Source organism: Carassius carassius, chromosome 28 (genome assembly GCF_963082965.1).
Source record: "Carassius carassius chromosome 28, fCarCar2.1, whole genome shotgun sequence".
In the NCBI taxonomy this organism is placed as follows: domain Eukaryota; kingdom Metazoa; phylum Chordata; class Actinopteri; order Cypriniformes; family Cyprinidae; genus Carassius; species Carassius carassius.
In genome coordinates, this window is record NC_081782.1 from 15,428,531 (window position 1) to 15,443,602 (window position 15,072).

The 15,072-nt window shown below is 36.7% G+C and overlaps 1 protein-coding gene across 1 annotated transcript; it reads right to left on the minus strand.

The window, feature by feature from the left end:
• Positions 1-10,077: 10,077 nt before the first annotated feature.
• On the minus strand, positions 10,078-14,659 carry LOC132108433 (zona pellucida-like domain-containing protein 1). Its single transcript, XM_059515137.1, has 10 exons — positions 13,898-14,659; positions 13,569-13,789; positions 13,126-13,310; positions 12,376-12,448; positions 12,179-12,276; positions 12,017-12,097; positions 11,335-11,503; positions 11,111-11,219; positions 10,990-11,010; positions 10,078-10,902 (listed from the first exon to the last, which is right to left on the minus strand). The coding sequence occupies exons 1-10, from the start codon at positions 13,989-13,991 to the stop codon at positions 10,763-10,765; spliced, it is 1,191 nt and encodes a 396-aa protein (XP_059371120.1). The 5' UTR covers positions 13,992-14,659; the 3' UTR covers positions 10,078-10,762.
• Between the last annotated feature and the right edge of the window lie 413 nt (positions 14,660-15,072).

Genomic DNA, 15,072 nt, shown 5'->3' on the forward strand with positions numbered 1-15,072 from the left:
TGAAAGAGTCTTTAGATAAGAGAATCTCTTTTAAAGCCTTATCAAATCTGAACCTGAAGAGACCTGAATCATTTGCATCTTTCTCCCTCCATTATCTATCCTTCCTCCCTGTTAGCCACCAAGCCAGTTTTTCTCCTCTTTTTCATTTTATTGCCCCAATTATCTGACATCCCCCTCCACACACACACACACACACACACACACACACATCTCAGTGGCAGGTGGGCTCACGGGGTGGGGTGTTCCCTCATCTCATTCGGTTTGTATTGTACTTACTCACACCTCCTAATGGCCCGCCTGATAGATACGAGACTGAATGCATGAAGAACAAAGGCAAACCATGATGATTCTTTCTCAGAGAAAAGAAAAGGAGAATGGAGAGCCTATGACAGCTCAGAGGGAGTTCATAAACAGGGCACTATTTTTTTCATTAACATCCTTAAGTGTTTTACTGGTTAGTTTTATTACTAATATAGTAGGTCCCTTACTAAGAGATATATTTATGCAACAGATTTTTTTTATTGCATGCATTCATCTGATATTAAAGTTACATTTTGATGTCAAAAGCATAGTTTACGAGCATGAACTTCTGCAAGGTAAAGATTTGCCTGAAGCAAATGAACAAACCCACGAAATTTTGCATTAGACAAACAAAGCCCGAAACAGTCATCACAAAGATGGGTGACACCTCAGATAGGGTGAATAAAGCTGACGAGGAGCGTTTGCTTCAAATTAGAACAAACCAACAACAATTAGATGGCAAAAAAATGTGTGAGCTTTAAATACGATCATCTGCAATTAACAGTGAGATAGAGGGATGCTCTCCTCCAATATGTTCAAAGGACATTCGCCCATTCCAAAGAGTGTGAATGAGAGTCTCTAAGCAGCAGAGCCTCATTATATTGAATGCATTGGAGGGAGGGGGCCGAGAGTGGAGGATGACACTCTGACCCTGACGTAATCTACAGATCTGTGGGAGGTGTGGGTGCCCTTCATGACCTGCTCAGTGTCAGTCAATAGCCAAACCCAAATGCATGAATGCTTCATTAGTTCAGCTGTGCTTGGCAGTGAGAACATAGAAGACTGGCTTGGTCTTTTACATTTGCTTTTAATAGCACAGTGTTGCGAAGACTATTTTATTTTATTTAAGAATTTATTTTGTGAACAAATATTTGTTATTTTTTTTGCATTTGCATATGAATTTATATATTCTATTTTACATTTTGATAATTGTATTTTTATTAAATTGACGATTTTACCCAAATGAAAAGGAACTCAAATAATGAATCTATAGAAATTATGACCTTTATTTATTGATTTACTTATTTACTTAAATCAGGCCTTCAAAACCCTGTTTATGAGCTTGTTTATAAAGGGAGGGATATTCAAACTGAGGCTTTTGTGACACTATTCAGGTGTAACCAGTACGTGATCATTACATCATCCTGCAGAAAATGAAAATGACCTCACAGGCCCTGAAAAAGTGAAACAGATCGCCTTTATGGTCAGATAATCGTTCCCCCTTTGAGGCAGAGACATGTTAAAACGAAACAAAATGAAGGTTGCTTACCCTTCTTTCTTTGGGGCAGGGAGTTTTTGGTTCTTTTTTCTCCTTATTTTAATGTGGTTTGAAGAATTGGAGAGCTTAAAATAATCACATTATTTCAAAGAAAGGAAAAATGACAGGTTCATGTGGCAGTTTTATAAAACAACTTCTGTGCAATAAGCTGTTGAATTGTTCTGTTTTTATTTCTTGCTATTGTGCTGTGAGCTCTGAGGGACTGATCCAGCACGAGATCTGGTCCAGGTGATGTACAAATCTCAAAGATTAGAGCCGACAGCCTTGGGCTGTCTTCCAGTTTCTGTGTTTTTCAGAAAGAGACCCAGCGAGAATGACTCTCAGCCTCAGGCTTTGAATAAGGTGTCTCACATGAGCACATGCTCCTTTTAGCAATGCCATTTTTCAACATATTGCTTACAAAATAGTTTGGTGTGTTAATGAAGGAGGAAACTCAACCAGGAACAATCAGGTTGGACTGTACATGGCTTCATAACCTGAGTGAGGTTATCTAAACCAAATGCATGAATGTGTCTGAACCACCATTAGGGAGAGTATGTGAATTATACAGTATTGACTTTAGAACTCATAAGGAAGGTAAAGGAGGGCCAGTAATTGTGTGTCATTTTCAGTAACTTAAGTCATTTAAGCTTCCTAATGCTTACAGGAATTAATCAATTTGTGGTCCGTAATGGTTGTGGACCATCTCGCAATTTGTGAGAGCTTTAGCATGACCCGGCAAATGCAAAGCGTCCATTAACACAAAGCGTCAGCTGAGAGCCCCCACTTTCTCATGCTCTATATATGAGTTTATAACCCCACTTTTCCCCAGGGTTCCCTTTCCCCCTTTCTTCTCTCTTATATAGATTGTAGAATATCAAACTGTGCTATTATAACATTTTCAATGAAGAAGGGCTTTTTATTGAACCTCTACTTGCACTACATTTATGAGGTCATTTATCATTTATTTTGCATTTTAAAAAAGGTTGAATGATAAGATGTAACATAAAACAGTTTGCACTTCTTTTGTGAAATGCTAAAGGGTACAGAATTCATGTTTTTATTGTTTTTTTGTGGTGAAGTAATATATGAGAGCCTTTTATGAGAGGATTATGATGGTATGGGCATGTAAATATTTGATAACTTCTAAAAGGACCTAAGAGGCAGACCACATGTAGAGAAGCTTTGATTTCTTTGATGTTCTGATACTAGAAAGTCAATATCCACTTGTAGTATAATCTTGACTAGTCATAATATTAACCTAAGATTGCGTTCCCCGTTCATCTTGGTAAATAACGTTCCGGTGGGGGGGGTCTGTTTCGGTAGAAATTGTGTTTCAACATCGGGCCCTTAGAATCGTCCTATCCCCTTCCCCCCTATATCTAACTATTTCTCCTTCAACCAAGTTTAGCTGCAGGTAAAAGGTTATCTTTTTTAATAGCCAGATTTTGTGAGAAAACCTCAAAGGCATTGTGTAAGGGGAGTGCTGAATCTCTGCACAATTTGGTCCTTTTTTAACCACTTCAGCTGTTATTTTGATTTTTTGAGAATTAGACATATGCAATATTGGACCCACCGGTGGGTCCCCAGAGTTGATGTGGTTAAAAACCCAGACTCATTTCATAACAATCTCCAGAGCCACTAAAGCACATTTTTGAATCATTCCAATGAAACCCTTGGATGACATATCAGTGTCCTTGATCCCACACATTTACTCTGGATAATGTTTATCACTAATTTTGTACATCAAAGCATACGAGAGATTTCAGATGCTCTGGTTTCCTGATAACTGGAATCCTGGAGTCTGTCAAACCAAGACCAGACGTCCAGACAAAGACCTAATATCTGAAACCGAGATCAAGATATCTGACAAAAAAACAGGCCAAGGCCCAAATAAACAATAATGCAAAGCAGTCTCAGTTGGAGGGAGTTGTTGTTGTTCTTTGATTAGCATCCCCTTTTTTAGTGACGGAAACCAAGACCTACACAAAAGAGACAACAAGCCCACTGATCACAAAGATCTAGACAAGAGAACCTCAGTAGTTATACTACTTTGTAATGAAATGTTTAACCACCATTTAGAGGGTCATAGGACAATAACAGGGTGTGGCTAAGCTAATAAAAACAAGCAGAAAACACTATTACTGTTGGGAGAGGGTGCAATACCCATTATCCCACATGCATTTTACCACAATAAATGCAATGCACTGAAAACCAAGATAAAAAGGCCTGAAATGCATTATTAAGTAGCTTTAGTCATAACACAAATAAAATGAGCATCTACAGAGGAAGCGAAGAAGCTACTTGTCAAAGAGAATGTTGTTCCTGTTTAATGGCATGGATTTAATCATGGTGGGAGGTTTAAGAATTCATAAGAAAATATGAATGCTATGAGTTTCCTCCCATTCAATTAGCAAGATGCAGAACAAAGTAAAAAAAATATCAAAAATGATAAGAGGTTAACGGCTACATTTTTACTCTTTATGATAACACTGGGATTCGCCTTATGCTTTAAATTGCAGTGAGACACAAACTGAGCAGAGCAGAGCAGAGACTGTGGAGGATCTGAGAATGTACAATACACAGTTATTTACTGAAAAAAAGAAACTATAAATTTATTGGATGAAAAGCTTAACTGAAAACTTAGAAGTGTTGCCTGAAATAACAGAAAATAAATTAAAGCTATATAAATATTTAAATAAAATGAAAAGCGAATTCAAATTGTTGTATTATTATAGTGAAATATTTAATATTATGTAATATACAATGTTAATAAAAATATAAAAGAGCATATAAATAACACTGCTTTCATCTTGGTAGGAAACATAGCATGAAAAATGTTGTAAAGATTAAAGGAAGATGCAGATGTTAGTTCTGCTGAGCATGTTTGGTCCTGTTGAGTTTGTAAATCTTTGCACGTCTCTGTTGTGGAACTATGGAAGTCTGTTTGAGATCCTGTCATGCCATTGCCTGAATTTCACAAGCCCTTCGGCAGATTTTCAGACAAAAAAACATCGCTTTGCGCTTTTCAGACATGGTCACATTCCAAGCGGGGTCAAACCACTCCAAATTTCCAAACCCCAAACACATCCGCAGCCAAAAAGATCTGCCCAGACATCATCACAATTGTCACTTGTCAGTCACGAAACACCCCTTCCTGTCTTTCAGGCTCAGAGTGTCTCTTACAAACATCATCATTATTAGATAGCTTGCATATGTCCACGCAGACAGACAATTTCCTCTTGCAGAATGTATATGTATCCAAATCTTTGAAACTACAAACAGAGGTAAACCTACAGCGTCTGAAAGAAACTCAGTAATATGGAGCACATATTCTTACTGAATACCCTGGACAATACTGGTGTTTGTTTTCTGAACTGAAATGTCTTTGCGTCTCTTGAGGCTATAAATCTTTAATGAAGAGGTTGTCTCTGACTCAAAGTGCTCAGATCCCTTCAGTCTTCACAATAAAAGAATGTATAAGCCGCATTGTGAACCGGTAAGACTTGTATTGAGTGACTCACAATGACTGCATGAGTTACTGCTTAGAAACATGTATCCATTTGAGCATTGTGACTAATTTAATGTACGAAAAATGTGATGTTCCAGTAAAAAGAAGTCAACTGGGTGTAGGCCACATTTGCCTGAAGACAGTTCTACGTTTAGATTTGTTCAGAAATGTACAGTCTGTCATTATTTATTCACCTTCATGTCATTCCAAGTCATGTCAAATCAAATTTCTTTACATAGCAATGCAGGTTGTTTCAAAGCAACTTTATGGTAAGAAAATAGCAGTATAAATGATGCAAATGAATACAATTTCAGATGTGAAGCATCTCTAACCTTTTGTCTAAAAAAAATTAATCGGAGTTCACTCCAAAATGAAAATTTGCTGAAAATGTACTCATTTGCTCACCAATGGATCCTCTGCAGTTAAATGGGTGCCGTCAGAATGAGAGTGCAAACAGCTGATAAAAACATCATAGTAATCCACAAGTAATCAACACCACTCCTGTCCACCAATTAACATCTTGTGAAAAGCTGGATGTTCGTAACAAACAAATACATCAATAAGTCATTTTGACTTTAAATGAGTCCATATATAGCTTTCCCAAGTGAAAAAGTGAATCAGGAGAGAAATCTGCACAGATCAAGTGACCGTTCAAGTGAAAATCAGTTATAAACATATACGTATGTCGGTGGACCTTTTCATGACGGTTTAATGTTAAAACGTTAATGATGGATTAATTTATTACAAATATGCAGCTTTTCACTTCACAAGACATTAATTGGTGGAATGGAGTTGTACAAATTGCTAAAAAAGCAGTTTGGATTCTCATTCTGACGGCACCCATTCACTGCAAGATGATCCATTGGTGAGCAAGAGATCTAATGCTAAATTTCTCCAAATCTGGTCCTATGAAGAAACAAACAAATATTAAAAATATATATATATTTTTTTTGGGGGGGGGGGGGGGGGGTGAACTATTCCTTTAAAGTCAAAGTTAAGAATGTTTTTTATTTAAACATTTTTTCTCTCCAACACATAAAGAGCTTTTTAGTTTTATCCGTTTGGTTAAACCTCGTGTCCATCCTTGAGTAGAATTCAGCGTGGAGACAGTTTTATGCTGACAGTTTTAATGTGTGAGGAGCATTTTCACAAATCATCTGGGTCACCAAAATACAAATTGACATTTGCCCTCTTTCCCAATCACTCAGTGATTCAGAGGCCAGACCTTCGCTCGGTCTGAAGCAGAGAACATAACATATCCTATGCATAATGCAGCACTTTTTACATCATAGCACAGGCTGCTGGCAGCTGCATTGTGTCTCGGGTCTCTGTAATGAATTATGAAAGATGAGCAGCTCCTCTACAGCTGGAGCAGGTCGGGAGACGTGTGTCCAGAGCTGGTCTGCTCTCAACAGGGGGTCTGCTGGATGCACTCAACCGTCCCATCCCTATACTGCATGCACGGTCTGGCGCTTCTGTCCTGGTCTCTCCTGTACATCTGGGTCAGGGGGTGTAAATGGCACTGCATTCCACTGGTCCAGTTTGTCCTGCTGAAGCTACACCCTGATGGTGTCCAAAATCAGAGGAATCTAAGATCAAAAAAAAAAGAAAAAAAAGGCTGATTGCCGAAAAGTCAGTGTGGCATTTCCTGTCTAAAGACCAATTTCTACACTGACGATAAACATTATTCCATGTTTCAATCCTGGGAGTGTCTATAGAGTTACTCCTAACTCCTTGATGACAACTAGTTTTTCTTAGCTTTGAACATTTATTCTTCTCAGTTGTTTGCATTACCTAATTGTAATTGCAATATTTAAAAAAGAAGTTTGATTAGTAACCTAGCCATCAAAAAAAAAAAAAAAACCTGGTGCATTTTTAATGTTTTAAAGTCTTTCTCCATGAAAATGTACATTTTTACACACATGCTGCTCAGAGTCACATAAATGCATTACATAAATACTACAATTGCTGAAATTATACTACCATTAAAAAAGTTTGGGGTGAGTAAGATTGTATTTTTTTAAGGGAATTAATGTTTTTTGTTCAGCATGGATGGATGAAATAGATCAAAAGTGACAGTAATGTCATTTATAATGTTACAAAATATTTTTATTTCAAATAAATGCAGTTTTTAAACTTTATACTCATCAAAGATTTCTGAAAAAAGGTATAATTCTTTCCACAATATTATGTTTTCAACATTGATGATAATAATAAATTAGCAACACATCAGCGTATTATGATAATTTCTGATCATGTGACACATAAGACTGGCATATATTTAATACTCATAAAACATTAAAATAGCAAACAGTTTTTTTTATAAAATTCTTAATATATCTCACAATATTACAATATATTTTAATCAAATAAATGCAGAAAAAAAATCTTACTGATCACAGTAGTGAACGATAATGTCATAAAATTAATGTTTTAAGTCTGACATTATAAATATATATGTATATGCACTCAGGAACTTGAACTAATGAATAGAAATATGAAATAAAAAATTATAAACTATACGCTCTGTCATGACAACAACAACATTTAAAGCTGCTGTTCTCTCAAAATCTAAAGCAAAAGCTACTCTTATGGTATGGTAAGAAAAAATGGTTAAAAAAACATCCAAGTGTTTTAAGAGCATTGGTTTCTCAAACAAATTAAACCTGGTTTTAAATTAGGCTGTTTTCAGAGGGTACTCTTCATTCACATAGTTATTTAGTCTTCATCCGGGGATTTGGCCCTTAATTTTTTGTTTGGTTAAAAAATATGAGTTAATTTTCCAGCAGCTGATTTTTTCATTTCTTCATACTCAGAACAAAACAATTGCCATTATCTTCCCAAAAAAACAACAACAACCTTAAACCAACATCATAGCAATATTGCACAGTATCTAATAGACTGAGTGTTTCATTCACTGCTAATGTTTTACCCACAGTCTCCAGAGACAGACAGCGGCAGAAAGGCCCATCTGTCTAGATATGGTACAGTGCATCAATGTTTCATGATTCCTTTCCTGTCTGGTAATTTCTTGCAAACTCCATCTCCCAAAATGACACTACTTGTCTATTTTAAATATATCTTCTCCATTAATTAGCTTAACCCTGCCATGCAATTTAACATTACATGAAATTGCATCATAGATAATTCCATTACGACACAATAAATCACCGCTCACATGTTACTTTTGCCATTGCAATTAGCACATTGCGTTGCAATTGAAATGAAGTCATCGTCCTCTCTAACTAATAAGGTCGCCCGCATCCTCTGAAGATCCTCTGCATGGCCTCATCTCACCAGACGAGATTGTTTCTCAGGTATTGCTCCTCATGACAACCTCACTCACATAAAATTATTTATTATATAGATTTACCCACTGGAGGGCTGTCATATTTACTTCTCATATCCCACTGTGACTGTCCCTCCTCATATTGTATTAATATCCTCATCACCATATAATGAAAGTCATTTTTCAATGTATTTATCATGACCTACTTGGCAGCATGTAAATTTTTAATTTGCATTAGCTCTGACATTACATCAAGACATCCTTAATATCACTCTAATATATCTTATTGTACTAACTGTGAATTAATTTGAGGGGATATGCAGCATGATATGAACAAACATTAGGCTAATTTACCTGTTTATTCAGAGTGAATAGAGAGTTTGTGTACTGGTACAACACTGTAGGACATATGATTAAACTGCATTAGGATATGACTAAAGTGCTTTCATCTGAAACAAGTGCTATGCTTACACAGGCATCAATTATCAAACAATACTCCTCACTAACACAATAATCTGAAAAGGAAATCACCCAAGCATTTTCCAGTTGCATAAATATGGTCAAATTTGTAATAAGAACCGAAAATAAGATTAAGAGATTTTAGTTTTGTTACTCAATAGCCTACATATAATCTGAGGGTTTACCATAATCATTTTGGCACACCCTAGCACAGTTTATCTAAACGCTGCAATACCCTATGCCTATACTCTTTAACATTTTGTATTTATTTGCAAAATGCAGTTCTATAATCAATTCATAAATTATAAGAGTTTTTAGCCTTGTATTAGGCTACTGTTCCTATTGTTAGCATAGGCTACTACAATTATCCACCGCAATGATTTAACTTATTTTCAACTTAAATTGTAATTAAAGTGAAATTTATTGTAAATGTTATCCTGGCTCATTGTTTATTATTTTCCTGTTTAGTAGTTTACCATAGTTATTTAGGCCTACTCGTAATACTGTTGTTGTTGGTAACAGATCTTGTGAGTTGTAGGCTATTCATCCATAGACTCTAAAGATTATTCACCTTTATTTATTTTTGTTATGCTTAATAAGGGGATTTGTTTGAATGTGCGAGGCTTCCGGTGTCATCCGCTTCCAGTTGTTTTCGTTGTATCTAACGTTACTAGTTTTAATTAATTGTCGTAATCATAAAAACATTAGTTTGAAATGCAAATAGTTTACTGTGTCTCATATTCACATAAAAAGACTTACTTCCGCGACAGAGCTGGTCGGACTTCTTATTCATCTTGATTCGTCTGTTGGCGCGTTATCAGTTTCTTTGCTCCGAGATGATTTTTATATTTAACTGCGTGAGAAAATAGACGTTTGGCGTGAGAATGCTTAAAATGTGGCACCCTTGTTTCACGTTGAAAATAATATATCCAAAATAAAGATAACAGAAGAATACACATTTTGAATACCGTGTAACCTTTGTACTTAAACATTCAGAAACGAAATTATAGAAAGTATGTCGGCCCTTCATGTACATAAAAGATGATGTAGGCTACTTTTTGAGACTCCACTTTTGTTTTGACTCTTTGAAGTGGGGCAGCAATAAACCCATAAAAAAATCTCCTAAAACAGTGCGTTGTAAAATGAACTGTAAGACAGCCATAAAGAAACACTTTTGTAAGATGACTAAAACATTATTCTAGCCAATGTGTCTTTTTCAAACAATGGTGAAGCTCCCCCTAGTGGTGACTGAGACAGTTCTCACAATCCTACAAGCCTTTATTAATGACATTGCATGCAACAAAAGTACAAACTCTAAAAACAGTTTCAAAAAACACCTGTCTAAATCTGTCATATATTGCATATGCTGAAGCATCTGAATTAAAATAGGCATTCTTACAATCACTTTTCCAAAATGAAACATTCATTCCTCATTAATAAGACTCAAGCTCGCTAAATCAAAGCGAGGCTCTTCATGCAGCTGTAATATTTTTTTTTAAATGTTCTTTCAAACCTGTCAATCCTAAAGCCTTAAATCCTGCTTTAATGTGGCACAGCTTGAGCACGAATCCATTACGACAAATTGCAAAGCAGTTTTAAATAGATAAAATGTTTTATCTGCACAAATATCCTTTTAAAACCACTGTCGACACACAAGCATTGCTCCCTTTGTAATCCTCTTTCTCACACCAAATGCCCTCTGTACATGTTTGCTTATAAAATAAAATGGTGTGCATTTAAATATATTAGTGCCTTAAGTGTATAAGATATTATATATTGACATATATTTTTGGCTGCAATATTTGCATTTCAAATGACAATCGTGTTGTCTTCTATGCCGACAAAGCTTTTTAATTGAAAAAGTCAGATATTAATAAAATGGATCCCCAGTTTCCATCTTCACCAGTGCTGTTGTACACAAAAAGAGCTCTGGGATCACGGGAAGTTAACGCAGCATCTTAAGTCTTCGGTAAAAGGTCACGGCCAAGAGGGCAGCAACAGTGCCTACAATGATGAGGACGGCCAGAGCGATGCCCAGTCCTGTAGACGCCCCATTACCACTGTCCTTCTGTGCGCTGCTCACGGCTGTACAGGGATACAAGGGACAGCATGTTATTACCAAATCTTCTGGCATTCTACTGTGAATAAATCACATTGATGAGGGACGCTTACCTTCTTCCTTAGTGCTGAGAGCTGAAAGAAAGAACAATATGCAGTTATTATTTGGCGACATTTATGTGTCTCGAAATGTTTCTATATTATGAGAAGGATAGTGAGGTGGAAAGAGCCATACGGGTTTCTGCTTTAATCCTAATAGGTCCTGAGGTGATGAGGGTGGTGTCTGAGACTCCATCTTTAATTTTCGTTGTCTGTGTTTCCCGTCTCCTCCTGCTGTTGCATTGCTGAGCATTGAAAACGGATGAGGGTTAAACAATAAAGCAGGGCACGTTTATCTGCTCATTCAGTCAAGACCCCGATTCTTGTAGTCTGATAGGCCGGTTTGAAAGTGTGTGTTACCTTGAACTGTGCGCAGGTGCTGGTTTCACACAGCCTGGTGATGCAGTGCAGGTAGTAGGTGGAAATGGTCTGGTTCTGCTGCTCAATAAAGCGGAAGGCCGGGAAGCTAAAGCGAGCCTTCTGACTGTTTCCATTCTCCGACATGGTGGTAAACTGATCCTGAGAGCACCTTTAAGAAAAGAAGAGAAGGAGAATTTTTAAGTATGACCAAATGACTTGCCACGGCTTTGTTGAGTTTACAAAATAATTCTGTAGAGACTCTAAAACAATTTCAATTAATGAAGTGTTATTTAAATGATTATATTTTCATTTGAATTAAATTTTGATGTTAATAAGAATAATAAAAAAAAAATTAGACAACCAATTACTTTCCATGGTTTAGCTACTTATGAGTCTTTAAAATAATTGTATAGATTAAAAAAATTAATTCAATTGATGAAATATTCTTTAAAATGCTTTAATTTGTTATATTTCTTATTTATTATTCTTAGTATAAATACAGTAAATATAAAATAAATTAGTTGACGAATTGCATAGCTTTGTGGCTTTGTTTTGAAAATAACCTTAAATATTAATTCTTAATTTAATTTAAATATATAAATAAGTCAAATATAAAATAAATTATATCAGATTATAAATGTTATTTTTAACATGACTTTCCCCACTTTTTTTTTAGACTTACGGGACGAAGAGGTTGAAAAAGGTTGAATTTGAAGGTAAGGCTGAGATGGAGGCATAGCATCGATCCAGCAGAACATGATACCTGTAGAGGACACAATCAGTCAGTTTCTACATTAACTAATGGAGGCATATCTTAGAAGAAACATCAGCAAATGTTACTCACTGTGAAGTCAAGTTTGCTGCGATGACTTGCACGTAGATTCTGGTTCTGAGCTCTACACCAAAAGCAGGGATGACGAGTGGAGTTGTGTAGTTTATATCCTAGAGACACAGGTCAAATATGAAGTCTTGGACACAGTATGGCACAGCATAGAAAAAGCTATAGATTTTGGAAACTTTTTTCCTTCGTTGTGTATTTACTTTGAAGAGCTGCATGCTTAAAGTGCTGATGAAGCTACCATTGTTGTCAATCACTGCAATGGAGGAGGATGACCTGAAGAGGGAGGCAAAGGTTAGAGATTTCAAATGATGCACAGGAAATAATTATTCACTAATTAGCTAAGAATGTCCACAAGCTGCTCACTCTCCACTAGTGTTCAAACTACTGTTTTGTTCATATTTAAAAAGTCTCTTATGCTCACCAAAGCTGCATTTATGTAATCAAAAATACAGTAAAATAGTGACTAATAGGCTAGTGAAAATTGTTCACATTTAATATATTTTTACAATTGTATTTATTCCTGTCTTGGCAAAGCTGTATTTTCAGCATCATTGCTCCAGTCTTCAGTGTCACATGATCCTTCAGAAATAATTCTAATACACTGATTTGGTGCTCAAGAAATGCTTATCATCATCATCATCATCAGTGAAAACAGTGAAACAGTTTAAAGTTTTTCTGGAAATGTGATACATTTTTCATTCCGGATTTTTTGATGACTAGAAAGTTCAAAAGAAAAGCATTTGATAGAAATCGTATGTCTTTACACTCACTTTTGACCAATTAAATTCATTCTCATTGATTCAAAACGGTAAGCCAGAACATGGACCAGTCCAAAAGTTCCCTAAAACTCTGACTAGTCTGAGACACTAAGACCAGGCTGGTTTAAGATTGTTTAATTATTATTATTATTTCAGTAGAATTCATCTATTAAGAGAGTTAAATGTGCTTACACATCAACTTGTGTATTGTTGATCAGGTACTGGAGAGGATATGCACAGGAGTAAAAATAGCTCAGCTCGGCGTTGTAGGTCACTGTTCCTATTGTGGGGTCAAAAGATGTGACCACCCCGCTGACATTCACTGTCTGGATGTTAGAGAAGTCCGAGAAGATCCCTGTCCCTGGAGCGCTGGTGGTCTACAAATTAAGACAATGAATGAAATGAAATGGACTTAAAGAGAGAGCTTACAAAATACAGGGAAAATGGGGGGAACTTACCTTTTTTTCAGGTTTTAAATACCTACTTTTCAACATGTTGAGTAACATTGACCCCTGTTGGTAACCTCGCTAGTTTGGCTTGGTGCATTTTTTAGCAGGCCAAAGCTCAAGATTCTTGATTTTACTTAGAGAATACTCATTCAGTGTGAATGTGGTTTAAAATGCAGTAGTACTCACACGGAAGATGCTGCCGCAGGCGTCTAATTGTGTTAGCGGGAAGCTGAAGCGCACGACTGGAGGATTGACTGTCGAGTCTATCGTGCCGCGACACAACGGATCATTTCTGACTTGATTCAGAAACAACAGGCTCTCGTTATATCCAGTGTAAATGACCGGGCAAACCTGGATGGCCAGATTTATAGACTGGGTCCCGCAATACACTGCAATGTCCGTGTACGCTGTAACACAAAAACAAGCTCCTGATCTCTTTCCTTTAAAACCGATCATTGTTTTAGTTTTAAAAGCAGTTAAAATAGTCTAATAATTGGAGACAAAGCCATGCCTACCTGGACGCCTGAAGGAAGTCCCACAATCACTAGCAGTTAGAGCCAGGTGGCCTTTAACCAGCGCACCCAAAACCAAGAGGCTGAGTAGAACCATGTCAGCTATCTGCTCTTCATCAATTAATGACTGTTAAATGAATCTCAGCAGCCCAGAGAAAATCTCAAAGTTATCCTTGCTGTTAAAGATCCTTTATCTTCTCAAAGTCACTGCTGGATTAACTCTGATCTGCTTCAGTCTGTTATTTATATATGCATGTGTGAGTAGGAGACGTGAGTTATAGAGGACTTCCGCAGGATTGGGCCAAAACAAGGTCATTTGTCATTCAGTATGGTTGCTCGAGTTTTTAAGAACAATTCACTTTTGTGGATAAGGTACCATTACCTTAAGGCAAACCTTGAAACTTTACACCTCACCTTTAAAGTTAGACCATAAACAATGACCACTGTCTTGTAATTGAATAAAGTAAGTACAAACTCTATTGTAGAAGTACACAAGATATGGGAGGTCCCATCTTCTGTTTGGACCCATTAGTCTATAAGGTCCGACCTCTGACCTTGCATGCCTTTAAGAAGGTTTGTTACCTTAAAATCCTGATTGTCACTGCATAAAATCCCACAGTTTGTACACGCCTGCTTTATTGATGTGATGATGATGGTCAAAGGGATTTCTTGAAGGGGTTCATTGTGGAACACAAAAGCTATTTTGAAAAATGTAAAAATAGCATCTAAAACAACACTGAACTCAACTGACTTTCATTACATTTTCAAAAAACAGTTGACACATTAAACTGTTTTATAGAAGAAAGAAATTCATTTAGGGTTGGAAGATAATGGCAAATTATTCATTTTTTGGGTGAACTATCACTTTGGGACTAACAACACTTTAGTTATTCTGAAGCTTTTCGAATAGTAAGGTTGCATAAAAATGCTCAATTTTTGGATTCTTCCTTTCTTCTTATCAACAGCAAATGATGTGAAATCTGTGAAAATGAGGTACCACTGCACAGAAAACACCAACATGGCCTCCCTCTCTTGGGCATGAGGGTGAGATGGCACCCCCCTACTCTGGTTCTCATTAACCGTGGAGGCTGAGCTCCAGGGGCTTTTTCGAGCGACTCAGGCCCAATGTGGCCTCACCCTATCAGGCATGAGGGTGAGATGGCGCCCCCTACTCCGGT

What these genes read in the sequence shown, in the direction of transcription:
- LOC132108433 (XM_059515137.1), bottom strand. Translation starts at nt 13,991, where the DNA reads ATGGTTCTACTCAGCCTCTTGGTTTTGGGTGCGCTGGTTAAAGGCCAC. An exon ending in GCAGCAAACTTGACTTCACA is followed by an intron (nt 12,098 to 12,178) that starts GTGAGTAACATT and finishes TGTCCTCTACAG; the next exon opens with GTATCATGTTCTGCTGGATC. An exon ending in TAGGATTAAAGCAGAAACCC is followed by an intron (nt 11,011 to 11,110) that starts GTATGGCTCTTT and finishes TCTTTCTTTCAG; the next exon opens with CTCTCAGCACTAAGGAAGAA.